The 13,252-nt window shown below is 39.3% G+C and overlaps 1 protein-coding gene across 1 annotated transcript in view; it reads left to right on the forward strand.

Moving 5' to 3' along the window:
- Nucleotides 1-13,252, forward strand: part of PHEX (phosphate regulating endopeptidase X-linked) — a 231,325-nt gene that overhangs the window by 91,421 nt on the left and 126,652 nt on the right. The window contains exon 10 of the mRNA XM_063450262.1: nt 7,467-7,560. Within this exon, the coding sequence (XP_063306332.1) occupies nt 7,467-7,560 (94 nt within the window). The remainder of the gene's footprint in view (nt 1-7,466; nt 7,561-13,252) is intronic.

The raw sequence follows: 13,252 nt of genomic DNA on the forward strand, positions 1-13,252 counted from the left end.
AAAGATGTGAGAATGGGCAAAAACAATGAAAAACAAGCTTGAATTGTCCTTTTATTAGTCTCATGTGTACCATTACAGACAGACCCTTAGCCAGTCAGATATCAGACTAAGCACACCCATAAGGATAATCCAGATCCAAAATTAAGGGAGGGTCACACTGCACGAGTGATACATGAACCTTTGCCAGTGAGGTGTAGGTGATACCCCTCTAGGCACAGTAAGCATGGAGTCAACATCTTGATCACCCTTTTAATGTATAGAGATCCCAAGAAAATGTACTGGAACAAAAACAAACCAAAGTCACCAAAACAACTTTAGCTTAATGAAGCAGTTTTAGTATATATTTATATATCATGCCTCTTAAGCTTCACTGCCAATTAGGAGTTAAATCACTTTTGTTTTTGTTTATGCAGCCCTTGCCACACCCCCTGGCTGTAACTGACACAGCCTGCATGAAAACAAAATGGTTTTATTTTCAATCAGATGTAACTTACTTTAAAAGTTTTAATCTCCAGCTCTGTAAATTGCACTTTAATCACAGGCTCCTGCAGGATCTAGCAATCTATCATCAGAGCATGAAAGAGAACATTCTAAATTAAACAGAATTTGCAATAGAGTAAGTATGAACATCAGAGGACTGTTTACAGGAAGTGTCTAGGAAGGCAGAGAAGTGTGACTAGGGCTGTATAAACAAAGTGATTTAATTCCTAAATGGTAGTGAATTGAGCAGTGAAACTTCAGAGGCATGATCTATACACCAAACCTGCTTAATTAAACTAAAGCTGTTTTGGTGACTATAGTGTCCCTTTAATAGCTTGCCCATGGTTTTGCTTACATGTGGGATTATAGAGAGTCTTTCCTGTATGTCCATGGCATACAGTCATGTGACGTGGAGTGCATAGTCATCTCCACTTACTATAGTACGGCTACAAATCCATATTGTGAGAAGCCAGTACACATCTGATCTAATCTTGGTTCAAGGCCTATAACGCACTTCTGTTTAAAGGTCATCCATTTGCTGCAACAAACTTCCATAGAGTCAACAGGAAAGCATCCTGCATAATGCTCAGTCACATGAAGCATCAGGAATCAACCAATGTTTCACCCAAGGCCCTATTTCTTCCTGCTATTACAAAAGACATTCCTTCTGTTTCAGTGACAAAGCAAGTCCAGTAAAACACAGGAGAGACACTGCTAAACCCTGTAAAGGCAAAACACTCAGTTCTAAAGCCTTATGGAATAGATTCTTTAATACTCACATATAAGAAGCATAATATGACAACCACCACCTTTAGGCAGGATCTCCTTATAATAGTAAATATTATATTGATGCAGAGATATGTACATACTTCCATTTGTTTATTACGCTTTAGTATCCCTTTATGACCGGGTGCTAGCAAGCCAAGGCTAGTATTATCCACTCTTCCAAATAGGTAGCTGCACTCACGGATTTTAAAAGTCCAAAATGTATTGATTAAATGTTAAACATTTAACATTTAAAATGTTAAACGTTTAACATTTAATCAATACATTTTGGACTTTTAAAATCCGTGAGTGCAGCTACCTACTTGGAAGAGTGTATATATATTATCCATCTGGGGTTATAACATATGAATGTTCAAGTTTCTGGACAATTCCACATATTGAAATAAAGTCTATATACAAATACAATCAGAAATGCCTATATTTTCAAGTCTGCCATTTATTATATCCTTGTTCAATTTTCCACCATGCTCTTGCTTATTTAATGATTTAGCAGATTTGAACATCAATCAATAATCAGTATTATACCAGTGTTCTTTATTAATGACTCTGTCAGTCTTCCTGAGATAACCAATAACCAATGCAATATTTCTATACCAATACACAATGTGTTCCAGACATTAGATATCTAAAGTGGACAAAAATACTTTTTTATGTTAAAACCTAAAGCCACACCTGCCTCAACAAGACAGGGCAGCATTTCTCTGGCATCTTTCTCTCTACCATGGAAAGAAACCTAGAGAACATGCCTCCAACATCTGCATCTCATGGCCAGATACAAGTTCCCAACTACCAACACTACTAAAATCCATGCACACCTTCATGGAGCAAAGCTAGGGACAAATGATGACTTGTATCAGACAAGAAATTTAATACTAGGATGAAAGAACTAATGTCCCAGAGATCAAAGTACATTAATTGATTGATGCACACATTAAACTGGCACACGATGACTTTGCATTGGACTATACACTGATAAAACTACAAGATAAAGTCGCAGATCTTTAAGAAAGATCTTGTTATACGCAATGCAGATATATGCACTCACATGGACCATCTGTTTCATCTCTAATTGCCTGATCTTCCACCGCAAAAGTGTTTAATGGGTCACATTCATCAACTTCCTAGACTGAAATTCCTTACAGATAAATCTCAAAGGGATGTTATCATCACATTCCATTACTTTAAAAACTTTAAAGACTTTGCGTAACGGGATATGAAACACATGATCATTTCCTGACTGTCTAAAAAATATCCATGTCTTTACAGACTTAACTCAACAGCATTAGCAAAGAGGAAGTAGAGTTTATACAATGTTCACCTTACTTGGATTTCACTTGTGACTTTTCTCCCTTTCCTGTTTAAACACTCACAAATATTGTTTCGATATTGTTTTGACAGTGTTTTAATAAGCTGTATTGATGATCCGTTACCTAGTTGCAGTAGCATGGTACAGTGAAAATTACTGTTATTTGCTTTGCAAGACCAGCATTAACATTAACATTCTACCTTTTGCTCAATGATGTTATTGTGTATCTAACTGAAGGCCCGATACTACCTCTTAAAAGACGGATGAAATTTACAGTCAACCAAGAGGTCACATTCGCATGTAATTCTGTTCCAGTACAATTTATGAATATAAACACTCCCACCTCTGATCAACTCCTACTTTTTACAGAGTGCCCTGTGAGTAGTGCACAACATTGCAATGTAACTCTGTGGCAGTATTGGGAAGGTGTGACTTCAGAACACTTACTCAAAGCACATAGTTAGCTGGAGCATGAACTTGAAACTTGCACCAGCTGCCAACTGTCAATGGACCCCAGAGAAGCCACATTCTTTCAGTACAATGGTTGGAAATACATGAGGGTTTTTAAACCATGTAGTATATATATATATCAAAGTGTTCAGACTCCCTCTCCCAAGTTTAGTTGATCTTAAAGTCTCTTCTCATAGGTACACACATGGCTAATGCATTTTTCTCAATGGGAACCCTGCGATATGCTGAGCGTGACAGCTGAAGTCTATCACCGGTGCCAAGTCGGATGCTTCCTCATTGGAGTTGGGCACAGAGAAGGAGGAAGAGGGACCCTGAGAACAGATTCCATCTGGCCAACTTTGGGGCTGATCCATTCTTTAACGATTCAACATTTTAAGATAATACAGTGTCCAAATGAAGTAGTTATGGTGCCTCCTTTATTGCTGAGACCCTCTATGTTACAGGCAATCATTGTGATGATATGGTCAAGAACAACATGTGTATATATACCAAGTGTATTCCATTTATAAATGGAATGTACTGCTTACATAACTGCTATGTTATGTACTGCGTTAGAGTCTGTTTATTCCAAAATAAACATGTTCCCCTCCCTCTGTCCCCTTAATTTCTTTCTTCTATACCCCATCCCCTCGCAATTTAGAAAAAAATTGTGAAAATAAAGTTAAGTAAAAACTGTTATTCTTCACAAAGACAATAAAGTAATCTAGATCAGCGGTTTTTAACAACTGTAAGTGGTTGAATGGAGTGCTTAAAATGTTTTTTTTTTTTTAAAGATAAGTGTTCACAGTCGATTTGGTTTTATTATCTGGCAACATTTTTACAATAAATATGTATCTCTCTCTTGGATGGCTTCAAGTAAATGATACATTTGCAATCTGCTGATGACAAAGAAAACAAAAGTATCTGTACCTTGGACATACAGTTGCAAGAAAAAGTATGTGAACCCTTTGGAATGATATGGATTTCTGCACAAATTGGTCATAAAATGTGATCTGATCATCATCTAAGTCACAACAATAGACAATCACAGTCTGCTTAAACTAATAACACACAAAGAATGAAATGTTGCCATGTTTTTATTGAACACACCATGTAAACATTCACAGTGCAGGTGGAAAAAGTATGCGAACCCTTGGATTTAATAACCGGTTGAACCTCCTTTGGCAGCAATAACTTCAACCAAACGTTTCCTGTAGTTGCAGATCAGACGTGCACAATGGTCAGGAGTAATTCTTGACCATTCCTCTTTACAGAACTGTTTCAGTTCAGCAATGTTCTTGGGATTTCTGGTGTGAATTGCTTTCTTGAGGTCATGCCACAGCATCTCAATTGGGTTGAGGTCAGGACTCTGACTGGGCCACTTCAAAAGGCGTATTTTCTTCTGTTTAAGCCATTCTGTTGTTGATTTACTTCTATGCTTTGGGTCATTGTCCTGTTGCAACACCCATCTTCTGTTGAGCTTAAGCTCGTAGACAGATGGCCTTAAGTTCTCCTGTAAAATATCTTGATAAACTTGGGAATTCATTTTTCCTTCGATGATAGCAATCCGTCCAGGCCCTGACGCAGCAAAGCAGCCCCAAGCCATGGTGCCCCCACCACCATACTTCACAGTTGGGATGAGGTTTTTATGTTGGTGTGCTGTGCTTCTTTTTCGCCACACATAGTGTTGTGTGTTTCTTCCAAACAACTCAACTTTGGTTTCATCTGTCCATAGAATATTTTGCCAGTACTGCCGTGGAACATCCAGGTTCTCTTGTGCAAACTGTAAACGTGCAGCAATGTTTTGTTTAGACAGCAGTGGCTTCCTCTGTGGTATCCTCTCATGAAAGCCATTCTTGTTTAGTGTTTTACGTATTGTAGATTTGCTAACAGGGATGTTAGCATTTGCCAGTGACTTTTGTAAGTCTTTAGCTGACACTCTGGGATTCTTCTTCACCTCATTGAGCAGTCTGCACTGTGCTCTTGCAGTCATCTTTACAGGACGGCCACTCCTAGGGAGAGAAGCAGCAGTGCTAAACTTTCTCCATTTATAGACAATGTGTCTTACCATGGACTTATGAACAGCAAGACTTTGGAGATACTTTTATAACCCTTTCCAGCTTTATGCAAGTCAACAATTCTTAATCGTAGGTCTTCTGAGAGCTCTTTTGTGCGAGGCATCATTCACATCAGGCAATGCTTCTTGTGAAAAGCAAACCCAGAACTGGTGGGTGCTTTTTTTATAGGGCAGGGCAGCTGTAACCAACACCTTCAATTTCATCTCATTGATTGGGCTCCAGTTGGCTGACATCTCACTCCAATTAGCTAATGGAGATGTCATTAGTCTAGGGGTTCACATACTTTTTCCACCTGCACTGTGAATGTTTACATGGTGTGTTCAATAAAAACATGGCAACATTTCATTATTTGTGTGTTATTTAGGCAGACTGTGATTGTCTATTGTTGTGACTTAGATGATGATCAGATCACATTTTATGACCAATTTGTGCAGAAATCCATATCATTCCAAAGGGTTCACATACTTTTTCTTGCAACTGTATTTCTCTCACTGAAGTTGGCCTTGCTATGAAAAAAAGTTGTGCACCATTGATCTAGATATACAAACATTTTGTGGTACGGAAGTCTCTCAAAATGTTCTTCCATTAATCACTTAAAAGTTGATGGAGCCACCGTGATTCCCCTAGGCATTTCTATAAATTGGAAAACAAAAATAGGGCAAATTAATGCAGTCTTTTCTTGATATTCCTGCTTCATTGCAATAACCCAGAGCATTGGTCCAAACCACACTATAATTGACCTGCTCACAGGACAAATCTTCTGTCCTTGGGAAATTATACTCAGCATGGATAGTTCTATTGCTCTGAGTCTTATTCAGAGTTCTTTATTCTATGTATATCTGAATTGAACTATTCTTTTCCTTAAGGTAGGTAAAAGCTGATGAGTCTTTAAACAATGTCCCACTCTGAAGCAGTGGGACATTGCCTGATTAGTTCATACTATGAGCTCAAACCCGTCAATGGAAGGAAAGAGTATCTCAGACCTTTCTTGGGTAGTAACAGCATACTATCTCAGTTCATATTCAGAATAGGAGTAATTTCAGAGACAATGTTATGTTTCTGCTATCTATAGCTGTGGTGGGATGGTTACCATTGCAATGATCAGCAGTCATAGAATTCATGTAGAGAAGGATATTCATTCATCTTATATGATCTTGAGGATTGACAAAAATATTACAGGAAAGGGATGTTAGGAAATTTTCTCCTGTACTTCATAAATGGGTTCTCAAGGCTTTCAGAATTGTGAAATTGCAAATCCAAGACTATGATGTGGAAACTGAGAACCTGTGGTCCTCCTCATCAGAATCTCCTAAGAATCCATCAACAGACAAAGGAAATTATATGGCACAGGTCATATGGGGGTAGGCAGTGATACAATGAAAAGTGGGCATGCCAAGTGGAATAGCAGCCATACTGGCCAGCTCCTCTCTGTGCTGTACATGCACAGCATGCTATTGACACACTTCTGCGTGGGCTTAAATTCCAAAACTCAGCTTGTGTGCTAACCAGGGAAATTTTTTCAGGTGTCTCCAAATGTGGGCTGGAGAGACAAGATCTCCTATTCAGGACTGTCGGGCTAATTTTAGGAATCTACGGACTTCTCCTGCTTCTCAAGATTTGATCACATTGGATACTCTGTATCCCATTTCCTAAGAAAGTTTGCAAATCCTTTTTGAAGCGCCCGGATTCTTTATTTGTTTTCTTACTGTATCTATAAGGGGTTTGGCCACCCAGTGTCCATGGTCACATTAGTGGGACTTTTATTATTTTATTCTCTGGAAGTGTGTCCCTACGCTGTGGATCTTATGATCTACAGGGCAGACCTGACTATTACTTTGGCTCCTTTGCTTACAAACTTCAGGAACATGGCCAACTGCATGTTATTATACACTGAATAGGCAGCAAGTCCAACAGAATGGGCATTTTCCCGAGGTATAATGTAATACTCATCTCTTTCTCTGTTTTGCTTGTCTGTTCTCCTTTTATCGCTATATATTTTCAATACACACATAAATAAAAACATATATACACTTCAAATATGGTTTTGTGTGTACACAATTAAACCTCAATTATGAAATGTCCTTTAAGTTTTGACAAGTTGTAGAGTGGAAAGTCTAATGTAATTCTGAGTGACCTTGTCATCTAGATAAAAAATATATGTGCATAGTGTAATTGGTGTTTTCACTCTTGATAAATCAAAGGTTTTTATAGGTGCAGCAGAGATTTTCAATGTGTCACTTTACATGGCACTGGAAAGTTAAAAATGAATTAACTGCCAAAATAACTGAATTTATTTACATGTATTTATCTAAAATCATCATTAAAATTATATTTCTAACACTTGTTTTTTTTCTGGTTTCATGCAGGACTCTTGCCAATTACCTAATATGGAGATTTGTATATTCAAGAATTTCAAACCTTAGTAGACGGTTTCAATACAGACAGCTGGATTATGCACGGGTAAGAGACCAATATATCAAGTTACTTATTTTTACATTGTGTCTCATCCCAGGTAAAAAGGGGTACATGTCTGGTACATTTAAAAATGGATCAAGTGCAAATGTTATATGTTTAACTTATGCATTCTAATTATTTTGATATCCTCATCAGTTGTTCTCAACCCAGTAATTAAGAATTAAGGCAACCTAAAAATCTGGAACTGCGAAATGCCTATTCCAAATATGGGGTAGTAACAAAACCTTGATATACAGACTGCCATGAAGAATAGATTAAACAGATTTTTTTTAGGTGTACTGTTTACTTTGGAGACATTGCAAATGTTTTGGGGTCTTGTTTAGAATTTTATTAGGAGTCAAGTTATATAACAAACAAGAACTGGTAAACTAAATCTAGGTGCTTCAGGAACTTTACCATATTCAAGTAGAAATGTTCCAAAAGACAGTTAAAAAAACCCAAAATTAAACACAATGGTATTGTTTTATTCCCATCTTGAATTATTATTAATATTATTTATTGGTGATGTTATCTCAAATTGTTGGCTAAACCTGGCACTGCGGTTATTTGTGCTTTTAAGTTTCCATGATGCCTGGGCCCCAATTTTTTCTCTTTTTGGGAACTACAAGTATTACTTCTACACAGCTTCTACACAAGCTTCCGTTGTGTGACAGTCGAATTTGTACAGATACAAAGGCTCTTACTTAAAGGAATACTATGGTAACAGGAATACAAAAATGTATTCCTCTAACTCAAGCTGTGAAAACCTAGTTTATATGCTGAGCCCCTCAGCAGGTGATTTAACTCACCTTTATTCCAGCATCAAGCGGGTCTGCTCGTAACTCCCCCCGCTCCACCTCCTTGTCTAAGATCATTAAAATTGATGATCTCAGTCAATCCTATGCTTTTGCATAGGAAAGCATTGGGAGGATATGACACATGCGCAGTAAATTACCTTTATTACAGCACCACGCGGGTCTACTCGCAACTCCCCCTGCTCCACCTCCTTGTCTGAGAACATCAAAATGGATGATCTCAGCTAATCCTATTCTTTTGCATAGGAAAGCATTGGGAGGATATGACACGTGCAGCAAATTACCACACTGCGCCAACTAGCATCTCCTCATCGAAATGCATCGAATCAGTGCATCTCCATGAGTAATGTCCAGTGCCTGCATGCACAAGGTGCTGACACTGAACGTAATATGCAGCGCTGACCCAGGAAGCACCTCTAGTGGACGTCTGAGTGAAAAGGCAGTGTTTACATAAAAAAGATTTACTATATAAACATTAAGCTGCAGTTGTTCAGGTGACTATAATATAATCTCCCTTTAACCCTTGTTGAAGAGAGGTGTGAGTGCTGTGCTGCTTCTAAATCGTAATGTCATACATTTCCACTTAAGGGAACACTAAAGTTAGGAATACAAATCTGTATTCCTAACGTTATAGTATTCCCGTCTCTAGTATTATTAGATTCCCCCATTGAGCATTGAATGGCTTAATACCCCCCTTTTCACTCACCTTGATCCAGCGCCGAAGATTTATCAGTGGTGCTGACATCTCCCCAAGAAACATCACGAAGGAGGTATTTCCTCATATAGGGAGCATTGGGGACCTAATGAGCGGCAAGCTCTTTGTATCTATTCAAACTTTCCCATTAAATTTTACTCAGTCATTGCAGCGAAAATGCCTCTTGTGGCTGTCACACTTAAAGCCACTAGAGGTGGACTTAATCTTGCAATGGAAACATTGCAGTTTCTCAAAAACTGCAATGTTTTACATTGCAGGCTTAAGGGGACAGTGTAAATGCACCCAGACCACTTCATTGAGTTGAAATGGTCAGAGTGACTATAATGTTTGTTCCTTTAAGAAGTAAAGCTATGAAATTGGAAGCCTGCTGATGCCAGAGTGGCCACCTCATATTTACCACTGTTAATTTATCTTGTCAGGACTTGTAATGTCCTGTTGTGGCACGGAAACTTGGTTGAAAATACCCTATTTCTCTTCAGAACCTGCAGTATGGAACAGGTTTTCCAAGAGTCCTTGGTAGCCTGAGGGCTGTATTAGAGAAGGAACTCTACAGTGGGACTCAGAAGAAGGAGAGATCTGGAGGCTATACTTTTAAAGAACTTTATAGGGGAAGAATAGCCAGGTGCAAGGAAGATCCATTTTACCGCCCACTCATGTCACTCACTGGCAGACACACACACACACACTCACTGACAGACAGACAGACACACACTCACTCACTGACAGACATGTGCTCACTTACTGACAGACATGCACTCACAGACACTTCCTGACAGACATACACTCACTCACTGACAGACACTAACACACATACTCCCTACCTCCCTGGGGTCCAGTGTGGGGCAGCTCATCACTCCTCATGCCTGCTGATTATTGATGCCGGGGCGGAATGACATCATATTCCGGCTCCCGGCATCACAGAGGGTGCGCGCGCGAGGGAGGAGTGGGAAGCTGCAAGAAGAGCCTCCCTCGCCACTTGCCTTCTCCTGGCTCTTCTGGTCACCGGCATTTGTAGGCAGAGCAGGCACCTGCCATAAAGGTAAGAAGGTGCCTGCTCTGCCATACTGAAGGACAACTTAGGGGGCCAGATGACCACCCCCTGGGCCTCCTGTGACAGGGCTCCTTTGGGCGCGGGGGGGGCGACTCAAGAGTCGCTCGTCCCGGAACTGCAGCCCAAGAGCCCACCAGAAAAAATGCCTAGTTCGCCTAATGGTTGTGCTGGCCCTGGATGCATTTGATGGATCCAAATGAGCAGGAGAGATTTGTAAATGCAGGGCGTACTGAAGTCCAATAATCCAAATATTCATAAGAGAAGTTCAGATAAGAAACATGTCAAGAAAGATAAAGAAGATCAAATAGACAAGAACAACAAGTACAAAGACCTGACTTTTAGAAGCAAAGTCTAGCGTTGTGTTTTGCCGCCCCCTTAGGGTGGAATATGCCATTCGTCATAAAAGGATGCCAACATTGCTATTGTCAGCATGTAAGTATGACAGCATGTGAATAAATACTGTACTTAGTATTAGTGTGGATGATAGTGACAAAAGGTGACTGCATGAGGTGGAGTCATTCATTGTAAATATAAACCTGAGAGAGAATTTCATGGAAAGTAATGGCGTTAAAGGTCGATTGAGTGTTTTTAAATGTTTTTTTTTATGTGGGTAATAATGTGATTGAGCTAGAGAAGTTGAGTAGGTCAGTATAGTAGATGGTGACTAAGTGTGAGTGATGGCTGACTGCATGTAAGTGACATTGGATTACTAACAGGGTGATTCACTAAAGCGAGAATTCCAAGTGAATTCAAATTTAAAAGAACACTAAAGGGTCAGGGACACAAACGTATATTCTTGACCCTATTGCGTTAAACTAACTATTTAATTAAATCTAGCACCACGTGGGTCCGACGGTGCTGGTTCCCCCCTGACCCGCCTCCTGAAAGGCAGCGTTTACATTAAAAAGCTTGCAGAGACATACTATACTCACCAGAACAACTATATTAAGCTGTAGTTGTTCTAGTGACTATAGTTTCCCTTTAAGTTCAAAATAGTCACATTGGAAAAATTATCTAAGTCCACTATGCTTTCAGTTTAGCTACTCTGTCCTTAAATTTGAAATTAATTTTGAATACTCACTTTAGTTAATAGTCATGTTAAATGTACTAAGTAAGGGGTGGGAGATGAAGGGATGACTGCTGGTAAAAGTATTTGAACAACCCAAGTGGGAGATTTACCGGGTTTCACCTGGTTGCTGTGTTGATGAGAGATGGCTGAGTGACAGTGACAGGGAATGACTATGGGTGACAGCTGTGTGGCTAAAGGAGAACTGGGATCTGACTGAGGAGGAGTGTGGTTGTAGCAATGACAGGGAAAGAGAGCAGACAATGCTAAGATACAATGAAGAAGAACTAGAGGGTGCAAGAAAATACAAATCTATAAGTGTTTGCGTTTCGTGTAAGGGCTAAATAATGTTTAGATATTTCATTAAAAAGTGTTTATTATAATTCTTTCTGCTGCCATATGATCACTATCTCTGTGCCAATGTTTAAAATGTAAATTTACATCTTGATGACTTCTGTGATTGTTGCAATTAATATGACATAATGAAAGTATATCCATGTATGTTACAGTAGCTTCGTTATCTCTTTGTGTGTGATTACATTGTTAAAACCATAAACTCCCACAAAAATATTTCAGTGTGCACACCTGGCCTTTTTTTCCAAGGAGTTGTGTAACGTATGGATATATTTTATAACATTTCATTGTTAGATGAGTTATATGTCATCGGGTTTGCTGAACAAGGGGTAATAAGAAAACTAAAGTAATTTAAAATAGATGTGAAATCTGAAGACTACATGGACTTACTTGATCTCATCTACATGTCCCTGATCATAAAAGGACATAAATAACTTTGCTAAAAAATAATTAATCATTTTGACACATCATCCCGTAATCTATTGTTCATAGAGAACACATTTGTCACTTGTAGACTTATTTTACATACAATTCTTTGCTTTTTGGCTGAGATTTCTGGCACTCCATTTTATGGAACCTTTCAACATAGATTAGAGAAAGGGAGCATTAGTGAGAAGTAGAGAAACCCAAATTAATATACTCAAACTCAAAAGGCAAAAAATTAAGAAATGGACGGTTGTGGGGGTTGTAAGAGGCCTAGGGACCGTGCTCCGCAAAATAGAAGAAACCATGGAAATGGATAAACTTTTGGCCCTAATACATGACACAACCCACAACCACCACAAAATCTGGGACCCATGGCTCATATACCATCTAACCCACACCTGAGAACAACTGAGGATAACTGACCGATCATCGGTCGACATCCCACCCCCCAAACGACACCATCCCCTAGGCCTCTTACGACCCCCACAACCGCCCGACACTTTGGGCTGCACCAACCACCCCCATCCTTTACTCCTCACCCACGCTCAAAACAGAAATCACACCCCCAACGGCCTCACAAATACCACTTGTACTTCACACTGACTCACACACCCGGAGGATACCCTCCCAGCTGATGACAGGGCAATGACGACTAAAGGAACCCCCCCGGAAGGAGTCACCTGCCGTACACACGCACCCACCCAAAGATGGTCAGTACGCAACACCTAACCCAGTATTACCAATTGTAAAGTACACTCGAATAATGGTTCCATCAAATGGACCAAGAAGCACACCCCGCCCCATCTTACATTCAGTATCCCATAATATATCTCGATAGTACCTGAAAACTAAAGTCTTTACAAAAACGACAAAAAAGCTCAGACCACAAAGAGCATGGTATTGACGAATAACAAATTACTGTAAAAGACAATTGAGATGTACTTCATGTCAAAATGTACAAATGACGTTAAAATAACTATCACCCCTCTCTACTTTCTCATTCTCTATCCCATAATGATCTGAAAAATGACTGAAAATAAAGAATTTACTAAAAAATTTAATTTTCATGTCCATTTTGCAGCCCTTACTCAAATTTCCTAATTCAGCCACTTACTATTTTCTTCAAATTCAGGATTCACTCACTTCCCCCAGCTCCCATCCTTTCCATTCATGGACCCACTGCCTCAATTCATCTCTCCCATTTCACTTCCTTTCAAGTTAGCAGCCAAATTTGGAAAGAGGCAATTAGCATGTGTCTCTCCCCTGATGCA

Source organism: Pelobates fuscus, chromosome 1, assembly GCF_036172605.1.
Source record: "Pelobates fuscus isolate aPelFus1 chromosome 1, aPelFus1.pri, whole genome shotgun sequence".
Lineage (NCBI taxonomy): Eukaryota > Metazoa > Chordata > Amphibia > Anura > Pelobatidae > Pelobates > Pelobates fuscus.